At 40.2% G+C, this 10,772-nt stretch overlaps 1 protein-coding gene across 4 annotated transcripts; it reads left to right on the top strand.

The window, feature by feature from the left end:
• The first annotated feature begins 4,916 nt into the window (after positions 1-4,916).
• Positions 4,917-9,385, top strand: LOC117574871 (calnexin). 4 transcript variants are annotated; one of them, XM_034258895.2, is made up of 10 exons: positions 4,917-5,016; positions 5,085-5,419; positions 5,877-6,212; positions 6,360-6,431; positions 6,627-6,760; positions 6,976-7,564; positions 7,623-7,763; positions 8,133-8,261; positions 8,342-8,569; positions 8,632-9,385. In XM_034258895.2, the coding sequence occupies exons 2-10, from the start codon at positions 5,282-5,284 to the stop codon at positions 8,677-8,679; spliced, it is 1,815 nt and encodes a 604-aa protein (XP_034114786.1). In that variant the 5' UTR covers positions 4,917-5,016; positions 5,085-5,281; the 3' UTR covers positions 8,680-9,385. The 4 variants fall into 4 exon arrangements, with proteins under 4 accessions (XP_034114786.1, XP_051864158.1, XP_051864157.1 ...); XM_052008198.1 differs by lacking the exon at positions 8,133-8,261 and adding an exon at positions 7,859-7,984 and having other exon boundaries at positions 4,987-5,016; positions 5,088-5,419; XM_052008197.1 differs by having other exon boundaries at positions 4,994-5,008.
• The last annotated feature ends 1,387 nt before the right edge of the window (positions 9,386-10,772 follow it).

Here is a 10,772-nt window from a genome sequence, read left to right as displayed (position 1 = left end):
ATTTATATTTTCAATAATGAAAGTGACTAACCCCATCGCACTCAACTTCGCTTCTTTTTCTGCACTGCTTAAAACATTTAAATTTAAATATTTTCTATGCCTTGATTTATTGTGTTTCAGACAGTCATTGTGTTTTACTTTTTTTTAGGTGTTTGGTTTGTGGGCAAGGTTTTGCTGGTTTCACGCCCGAGCAAACAACGAGCTGTGTGACTGGAGCCAATTTTATTTGCCTTGACTTTGTCAGCCAAGGTGATTAAAACTTGTTGGTGGCATTCAACCCCCAACAAAAAAATATATTCTATATATAAAATGCTTGCCAAATTATACACCTTTTGTGATAAGCACAATAGATGCCACGAGCCAGCCACAGAACAGTACCCAAATCAAAAGAGTTTTACACAAACTGAGGTAATGAATTTCATTTAAATGCGCTGCTAAATCAGGTTGGCAAACTGGCATTTTATGTGTAACTAGCCAGCTTACCCCACGATATATTTAAAAAAAAAATTAAAACATTGAAATCTACAGCTTGATCGTGTCTTCGATAAGCACTGGTAGGAAAATATGCTAGGGTTTGTGTGTTAGCTTGACTGTTAGCTGAACTCGCAAATTTATTTTTATTTTCCATTTCAATAATTTGTATTATACATTTTGACACCTCGATCGCTCTTAAATCTTCTGCTTTTTAAAGCTGGTCAATTTTAAATATTATTAAAATTTGTTTTTAAAACTACAAGTGGTTTACAATTTTAAAATGTATGTTAAAACTGCAGGTTGATCGTCTCTTCGATAAGCACTGGTTCGAATATGTGCTAAGGTTTGTGTCTAGCTTGACTGTTAGACTTATTTTAAGTTACTATTTCAGTTAATTGAATTATGTATTTTGAGAAATCGATAAATTATATTAAAATTTAATTTTAAAACTACAACTGATTCGCTAAGCACTGATTGCAATACATGGTTTATGTCTTAGCTTAACTGACTTAATGCTCTCTGATTAATTTTTATCAGTTAACGTTGCAATTTTGATAATTTCCTACTTGTGATGAAAGGTAGCAAACTAAGCTCCACAATATTTGCAACCTTTCAACTCTAATCGTTGAAAAAAAATGTTTTTTTTTTGTATTTCATATTTATTTACGTACACATTTATTATATTTCCACACAACTGCTTTTAATTACGCTGGTAATCCAAGCTGGTCAGACTAGAGTTTTAAAAAGTATTACATTTGCACATTAATTTATCTGTGCGGCGACACAACTCGAGTCAAGTGCCGAGCTACTGAAAAGTCCTAATTAAAAATGCCTTTTATATAAATTGTAATTCATTCGAGCGTCCTTTAACATTATATTATCGTTGTTGTTTTACTTCTTTATTTTTTGTGTGTGTTTTGCACTGAATCCCTTCATTCAGTTCGGGCCACTCAAGCAACCATTGGCAATTCATGGGCCGCAAACTCACGCTTTTATTTTTCATTTTTTTGTTTTTGTATTTGTTGTATTAAAACATGCGCTAAATGTTCCCCTTGCGGCAATTTAATAAAAATAAAAGCCAAGCGGCAACTTCAGAGTGCCCGTTGTGTGTCCCCGCCCCTCACTCAGGTCCGCCCACAAGCACACACACCCACACATTCATACAGCGCCATTTCAGGTGAATGCGCGCGCTGCGTGCATTAAATTTTCACTATTCACTGACGAACAGAAAAATAAGAAAGCAAAAAAAAAAACACAAAAATAAAACGTGAAAAAAGAGGAAGAGATTGTAAATAAAATACAAGCAAAAAGTGAGAAATACTCGTAAAGGAAACTTGGCGCCAGGGCCAGATTCGTTGAATGGTAGGCGCAACGCCAAAAGTGTTGGCCATAAGTCAGCAAACATGAATAACAAATCAATTCACTTTTAACGTCGGTGCAAATTCTTGATGCCACACACACACACATACACACATAGACAGCACTCATTTGAAAGGTGCGAAAACGAACTGTTGAAAGGCAAAAGCAAAGCAAAGCAAAGTCGCCGCCACACACACACTCACCCATAGAACGAAACACACACATAAAGGATGGTGCTTAAGAGGCCGCCAAACAAATGTATGTACACAAGTGTTGCTGCTGCTGTTTGGGTCTCGGTGTATCTCTGTGTCCACGTGTCCGTGTGTGTGTGTGGTGAGCAAGTGTGTGTGTGTGTGTTTGCCGCATAGTTCGGTGTTAATGGCAGGCAGCCTTTGTCCGCGTTGGGCGTCGGGCATTTTGAATTTTTAATGCATTCCGCCCGCCTGCTTAGGTTTTGAGCCCCTCTTGCTCTCTCTCTCACTCTCTCTCTCTCTTCCTCCATCTCATTCTCCAGCTTGGCTGCTTGATGTCGTGTTGCTCCAGTTTTTTTTAGGCATGTTTGCATACACTTACGCCCAGCAAACTATGCATATGCATATGAATGCTTCTGTGTGTTTGTGTGTGTGTGTGTGAGTTAGGGGGCTACTCTTAGCCTTCTCTGTCTCTCTCTCCCTCCCGCTCTCTTGCTTGCCCGCCTGCTTGTCTCTCTTTTTTATGCCTTGGCAAAATTGTCCGGTAATAAATTTTCAGCGTTTCCTGCCGACAAAGCGCCGCACTTTACAACACTTTTGGCATAAACAAACAAACACCGCACACTCACACACACACATATGCAGCAAGCCATGCGTGTGAATGGGATATGCTAGTGTGCGTATACATGAGTGAGTGTGTGAGTGTGTGAGTGTAGCATGGCGTCCATGTAACGGAAGTTAAGTACACACTAAGTTGAACTCGTGCGCTTGTAACGATGCTTCCTTCATATGTTTTTTGATACTCGGCACTCACACACACACACACACACACTTACAGCCCCTTCCGCTGCATTTGCTGCTCTTGGCCGGCAGGTGAAAATGTTTGAGTTTTCGTTTTTCTTCTTTTTTTTTTGCGCCATGCTGTTGTGTGTTCCGAGCGCTGTCCAAAGGCTTAAAACAAAACTTTTGCGCCACGGCGTCAAAATTAATGTCGACATCTCTCCTTGCCGCCGCTGCTGATGAGCTGCTGCCAATGTTAGTTTGCATGTCCGTGCATGTCCTCTCTCGCATGTCTGTGTCTGTGTGTGTGTGTGTGTCTGCTTTGCATGCAACATTTTGAATCTCTTTTGCCATCTACTTATGTTATGTTTATGGTGTTAAGTACGTTTTTCACAAGTAATTCATGTTTATGCTGCACAATGGGGGAAAATCAACAGCAACATTATTGCAATAAACGAAGCTATTTTCGCATATATTGAACTTGTGCTAAATAAAATGAAAGCAGTGCAGTAGAAGCAAAGTACAAGCTAAAGTGACTTAACCTCAAAAATAATAAATAAACGCTCACCTCTAAGAACAGCAGATTTTTCTTGTATATTGTACTTCTTAATACAAATTAATAAAAAATAAGATATGCTTCATCGCAACTAATTTTTGTCACGAAAAGATGCTTAAAGTATGTTGCGAATAAAAGTTTTACACCTGTCTCATTTAACTTAACTTTAGAGGTTAAATAGGCGCTTAGAATAGAGGGTAAACTATATTGCAGCATATATTAGAGTATGTCTTTTATCTGCATTTGAGGCCAGTTGCCATTGTGCTGTATACCTATTATGCAGGCCCCTTTGCTTAGTGGAACAGCAAAAGCAACAACAACAACAACAACGACTAAAATCGAGCACAAGTGTTTGTAGGCGTCCTGGTTCTTGCTTGAGCTAATAAAACACTTACCAACACTGACACTTCAAACTAATTATGCACTGCTGTGCCGAGGGAAGCAACACTGCACACATACACACACACAAGCATACACAGGTGTACAAGTAGTCTTGTGTAGTGTAGTGTACATATCTAGGTGTAGTGCCGTCATTAACTGTCATTACACAATTTCCATAAACAAAAACAACAAAAAACAAGAACAACAAGTGCGTGCGCCAAGGCTCAACTTGGCTCTGCAATAAAAGTTCTGCCTGATTGTGTAAGCGAGTGTCTGAGCCATTGTTTATCTTTAGAAACTTTTGTAAATTGTGTTAAATATTCCATTAAACAGAAAGCTTTTTTCTTCTTTTATTTTGTTCTACAGCTGCAACACAGTCAGACACATTGGCAATGCCTGGGCAGATAAATTGAATGGTTAGCGCACAAGCCCTTTGAATGCGAACTGGGAATGGTTAAGAGCGTTCCACTTTCTACTATTTCTCTTTTTTTTATGATAATCTTTATGTTTAAATGCACATTTTATGTGCATGCATATTGAAAAGTTCTGCTTTCCCAGTCGACTGGTTTTACTACGAAGTTTAGAACTAGATGGCAGAGATATGCATTAATTGAGCGAGCAAGCTTTTAAAATAATTGCCACAATAGCATATCGATTTAATCGCGCCACTGCGATTAAGCCATAGATTCCATAGAATTATACAAATACTCAACAGAGAAGAATACCCTATCATTAAATATATAGATTCAATAAATTGAAATTTAATTTAACAAATAAGGAATCAATTTTCTCATTCATCTAATAAATAATAATTTTTAAAATTGCAAATTGGCTAAATTCATTTTATTTTCTTGTGAATACATTTAATAATTTAATTTGAATGAAACTAAAATTAACAAAAAACAAACAACTTTTTATAACTGTGTACAATTTTTCTTCCCGTGGGGAATTACTTTTCCCTCTTGCAAATTTACTTTCACAGTACGCTATATTAATTTCATAATTTTTTATCTGTCATTCGCTTAATTAGCTAATTACCGTTACTAACAATTAAATTCAAATTATTCGCTGCAATCGTCATCTGTGACGTCAGCAACATGGCGATCATGCGCACTGCACAACACTATAAAAAAAAACTCACACATACGCTCTTTGGTATTTTTTAGTGCGAAATACCAAGTTAGGGTTGCTACCATGTACGTCGACAAGAGAGAGAGAAAAAAGAAGAAGCAAAACAGCAGCAGCAAGCAAGCAAGCAGTAGGCGCAGTGAGAATGTATAATTTAATTTAACTTAATTACAATTAGTTGGCCGCGCTAGATTTCATTTTTCCGTTTTCCACAGCAGTCAGTACGCAGTAATCGGTGCAAAGCTACGCAAGCAAAAGGAAAAACCCCCCAAAAAAAGTAAAAATCACAAGCGGGTGAAACACACACACTTTTTACAAACACACACAAGCGGTGGGAGCGGACGTGTGTGAGAGGAGAGAAGAAGCAGAGTGTGTGGTTGGTTTGGAAGAAACCAAAACCAAAAGACTAAAAATGCAGAAATTTGCCTGCCGGGGCCAAACGGCGTTGGCTTTACTGATAGCTTGCTGTCTAGTATTAGGAACAACAACAGTAGCCGGAGCTGATGCAGAAATTGATGATTTCGACGATGGCATCGTTGAAGATGTGCAGGTGAGTTACATACATACATAACATATTTCATACAGCGTTCATGCATGTGTGTGTTTGTGTGCCGGTTACCACCGGCGCACTAAAAAGTACACGTCAGTAGCAACAACATCTGTTCTCGACAGGGGCGGCACACGCTACGAGGAAGAAAGAGAGGGATTCATTCACACATGTACACATACAAACATTTCTGCATTTGTACGAATGACTATTGTTCATAGCTTTGACCCCGCATATCCAACTTTGCACTACATTTTACAATTTCGACATGCATCTGTCTCGCTTTGCATACATTAGAAACCCACTTACGCAAGCCCCCTCTCCCCATCTTGCGCTCTCTCTGTCGCTCTTTGAAAAGTGTGTCAGCCGCGTGTTTCTCTCTACTTTTTGTCTTGTCTTTTTATCGTTATCTTTTTGACGGTTATCGCCAAACGTGGTTAATTTAAATGTTTATTCTTAGGAGGAGTCTGCTGACGTCGCTGGCGAAGAACTGGTCTACGAAAGTCCCGTCATAGAACCCCGAAAATTCCATTTTGCCGATCATTTTGATGATGTTGAAGCCTCACGCAAACAATGGGTTCACTCGCAGGCCAAGAAGGACGACATAGCTGAGGAGATTGCCAAGTACGATGGCATCTGGAACTGGGAATCCCCACAGCGCATCGTTTGGCCCAAGGATAAGGGACTGGTGCTTAAATCTAAGGCAAAACATGCCGCAATCTCATCGCGTCTAATCAAACAGTTTGACTTTAAATCGAAGAAACCTTTGGTGGTGCAGTATGAGGTCACCATGCAGGTGTGTGTTTACTTTCCATTGTTGCCACCCCCAAGACTCTGTTGCAAAGGCTACAGCGGTTGCATCAGCAACACGCCGCTGTAGCATAAACGGCTAATCCAATTAATACTTGTAACACGCTAATCGACCCACATTTTTTGTGTACAGGAGGGACAAGAATGCGGTGGCTCGTATATCAAACTGTTGTCGGCGGGCAAGGAAACCGATGATCTGACCACGGTAAGTACAACCACATAATGCCACTATATAGGTTCACTAGAGACAACTCAATATAATAATTAACATATCAGACTAAGCACATTGGGGAAACTATAAAAAACAATTTTATAGTCTAAAACTAGTTTTGTTTTGCCAAAGAGGTCGCATTTACTATTTTTTTAACTTTGCATTTTGTTATCTTCTGTTTTTCTGTAGTTCAATGACAAGACACCCTACACCATCATGTTTGGACCGGACAAGTGTGGCAACGATGTGAAAATGCACTTCATATTCCGTCATGTAAATCCAATTAACGGCACCATAACTGAAAAGCACTGTAACAAACCAAAGTAAGTTCCCCCTTTGCCTCTCGCTGTTTCCCCCTTATTTTCGCTGCTCTGCGCTCTGTTCATTAGCTTGACATGTTGCAGATAAACCGGGCGCATCAACTCTCAACTGTTGCTGCTGCTGCTGGTGGTTAATTTGTTGATTGCTGCGCGGTCATTCACTTTTCACTGTTGTGTGTTCGCACTTTCACTTGTTGTGTCTATTTTACATTTTCAAGGAACCGCTTGGAGGAACCCTTCAAGGACAAGTTGCCGCATCTGTATCAACTGGTGGTGCGTCCTGACAACAGCTTTGAAATTCGTTTGGATCACAAGATCATCAACGAAGGCTCCCTGTTGACTGACTTCAAGCCAGCCGTCAATCCACCAGCTGAAATCGATGATCCAGCGGATCAGAAGCCAGCCGATTGGGATGAGCGTGAGAAGATCCCCGATCCCTCGTCACAGAAACCCGACGATTGGAACGATGATGCCTTGCCACAGATTCCCGATGTTACCGCTGTCATGCCCGACGGTTGGCTAGAGGATGAGCCCGATATGATTGCCGATCCCACAGCCGAGAAACCCGAGGATTGGGATACCGAAATTGATGGCGAATGGGAGGCTCCACTTGTGGATAACCCCGCTTGTGAAAAGGCTCCAGGTTGCGGCAAATGGCAGGCACCACACATTCCCAATCCAGAGTACAAGGGCAAGTGGCGGGCACCGATGATTGAGAATCCCAACTACCAGGGCAAATGGGCTCCACGCAAGATTGCCAATCCCGATTTCTTCGAGGATCTGATGCCATTCCAAATGACGCCAATTGTGAGTGCAAATTAGTGAAGTAAAGGTTAAGAAAAATTAAATGAAATGAATTTTGCAGAGCGCTGTTGGTTTGGAGCTGTGGTCGATGTCTAATGAGATCTTGTTCGACAATCTGATTATTACCGATGATGTGGATGTTGCACGTGACTTTGCCGCCAATAGTTTTGACATTAAGCGTCGTTACATTGACAAGGAATCGGTAAGTTGACCCCTAACATATATATTGTACACAAAAAACACGAAGAAAAGAAAAAGAATATTAGATAACCATGTGATTTGCTCTGCATACGGAAGAAAACGCTGTGGCATCGAATGATGCGCCACATGAACTACAAGCCCGGCTGGTGGGCCTTGTATTTCCTCTACTTGCTGATCCCTGCCAGCTGCTACGTCTTCTATTTGTATCGGCGTGCCAAAGAGGTTGACACATGCCACCATTTTACTTGTATCTATTAGTTGCACACAAAAACACACATTGTACTCTTTAAATAAGCTCAACACAATCATTTTGCTATTGCTATTTGCACGAGATTCGCACCCTTATTGCTATTATGATGCTTTATTGTAGGACTCATTCGTGAATAAGGTGCTTGAACTAGCCAAGAGTCATCCCACAGTGTGGGGCATTGGCTTGGTAGCATTTGTTGCGCTGACCGTCATCGGTGTCTACTGTAAATTTGGCAAGCCCAAGTCCCAGGTAATGTTTTGCTAGCCATCAACTTGAATCATTTAATTTGCTTAGAATGCATGCTAACATTTCAATTCAACCAACTATAGGACTCTGCGGCATCTGCAGCCGCTGCGCAGGCTAAGAAAACAGATGAACCACAGCCCGATGATGAGAATGAGCCAGCTGGCGAGGAGGATGAGAGCGAGGAGGATTCATCAGCCCAGGTGGCTGGTGAAAGCAGCAGCAGTAGCCCCAAAAAGAATAAAAAGTCTGATTTAGATAATAAAGAGCAAGCGAAGCAGGAAGAGAACAGCGACGAGCCTACACAGACTGAGGTAAGTCAATCAGTGTTTTCAAGTTAAATGCATTGCTTATACTCTACTACTTTACTCTGCAGGAATCCACTACAAAATCCACTCGCAAACGCACGGTGCGCAAGGATTAAAGAGGGGAATCGCATCAGCCTCAGTTCGCATTCTTGAAACTTAACCTAATTCCAAACTGCAATTGAAAACAAACAAAACTAAAACTTACTAGAGAAAGAAGAACAAATAGAGTGTACCAAACAGCTCGTCATGTTTACCAATTCATCAACACACACATAAGCATACACACTCAGTTCCGTAAAATCGCATAACACCCACGATTCACGTACACAGCATGATGCCTCATACCAAAACTATTTGTTGGTAGTTCACATACAGCTGCTAATTTAATAAACCAGTTTATGTGGTTCGTTCGGTTTAGTTTTCTTAAATTACACACATTTATTTGTATGTACGTACTTTTATTTGTTTTTTTCCCTGTTGTATTATCATCGTATTTTTCGATAATTCTAATTCTCTGTATCCCTATTTCGATTTCTGTTTAAAATTAATCTCGTGTATCTCGTAATGATTTTGATTTGTGTTCTTCAAATTTTCAACGAAATCGTAATAACAACAACATGAAAAACAAAACTAGACAAATGAGGGAAACAAAGATGATAAATGAAACAAAATAAGCGATACGTACTCCAGTAGAGAATGAGAAAACAAAAAAGGGAAACATCTAGTTTAATATTATGTAATTTAAACGAAATTTATGAAATACGCTAGTTATATACTCAGAGTTTAAATAAATTTCATTTTGTTCATTTGTAACAATGAAAAGCTACAGCGTCAGCGTCAAATAAAACTGAATGTCAAAAAATACAAAATCAACAGAGACTACAAATCAAATAATTATTTAAATTTTCACAATAGAACATCCGTTGCCAAGCGGCAACCCGGAAGGACTAACCGACCGACCAAATCAGCCCCAGCAACAACTGCAAATCGACGGACAATCTGTTTTTATTCCTACCAGCAACCACCGCTGCTGGGCATGAATCTCCGCATCACATCACTGTGCTTTGGTGTAATGTGTTAATTTAAATGTCAAACCCTTGTAAATGTGATTGAAAATTGTGAGGGCGACGACCAAATCAGATTCGAATTGGATTTATGCTTCGCGATGCATGCACCGTCAACTGGCAAAACCGCCGCGACGCCGTTGCTGTTACCGCTGCCGTTGCCGATGTTGCATGTTTGTGGTTTTTAGAAAATTTATTTCGCAAAAACATTGTGTGATACCCCTCAGATTGTATAAAGCGATAAAAGCTCAACAACCTTGCTCGATTTCAAATTCAAATCGTCGAGGATTTTCTTTAAAAATAAGTTTAAAGAGTTTTGCTCGACTTTGGCATTTTAATTCAATTTCCTACTCCCATAAATATGTCAAGTCAGACCTTCCCATAAGGGCAAAAGGGCAATTGTTAATGAAATTGTTATGACAGCCCCAAAAAACATCTACATACGAGTTCGTACTCATATGTCTGATTGGATTGCAAAATACTTTGCATTCAAATTAGATTTATGCCCGCCAACAGATGTGCAAAGCAATTCCGTCTATTGCCAATCCGGAGACATTTTCCAGCACAAAAGATTAAATGGTTTGCATTCGGTTGGGAGTTCCCTGATGTCTGGTACCGATAGCTGAGTCTGAGTATTGACGACGCACTTAAAAGGATTAACATTTTTGTGCTGACTGCGGTTGGAGACGTCGCTGCATATTAAAATAACATGAATGAATCTCATTCGCTGCCATATTTCATAGACATACCGAAAGCCTCGAAAAGGGATCGTTTTGCGACACGTCGAGTAAGTGGTGTGCGGTTGCAATTACGACGCCCGGGTGGCCAGTGTGTTACTCAAACCATCAGTTTTGCCATGCGTAAGCATTATAATTTTAATAAAAATGTTGTTTTTGTTGTCAATGCTTTGAACCCTTCAAGTAGACAATAAACATTCAGCTGTAGGTCTAGACGTCCGCCACCCAAAAATAAAAAAAACAGAAACAAGAAACTCCCCAAAACGACGGCATTCCGAGTGAGTGCTTTAAGTAGAATTAGTTTAACCATTTTTCGGGCAGGGGTCAACACTGGGTCCCCCGCTCATCAGGGACTCCCCCATTGGGAGTGGAGCCCGCCAACCAGCATTTAAACTTATTGAAGCCTCC

The sequence above is a fragment of the Drosophila albomicans genome, chromosome 2R, assembly GCF_009650485.2.
Source record: "Drosophila albomicans strain 15112-1751.03 chromosome 2R, ASM965048v2, whole genome shotgun sequence".
In the NCBI taxonomy this organism is placed as follows: Eukaryota; Metazoa; Arthropoda; class Insecta; order Diptera; family Drosophilidae; genus Drosophila; species Drosophila albomicans.
This window is presented reverse-complemented; position numbering and strand designations above follow the sequence as displayed.

Excerpts from the sequence above, each read along its gene's own strand:
- LOC117574871 (XM_034258895.2), top strand. The coding sequence starts at position 5,282 with ATGCAGAAATTTGCCTGCCGGGGCCAAACGGCGTTGGCTTTACTGATA. Across the intron at positions 5,420-5,876 it reads GCATCGTTGAAGATGTGCAG|GAGGAGTCTGCTGACGTCGC; the intron begins GTGAGTTACATA and ends GTTTATTCTTAG. Across the intron at positions 7,565-7,622 it reads CATTCCAAATGACGCCAATT|AGCGCTGTTGGTTTGGAGCT; the intron begins GTGAGTGCAAAT and ends TGAATTTTGCAG.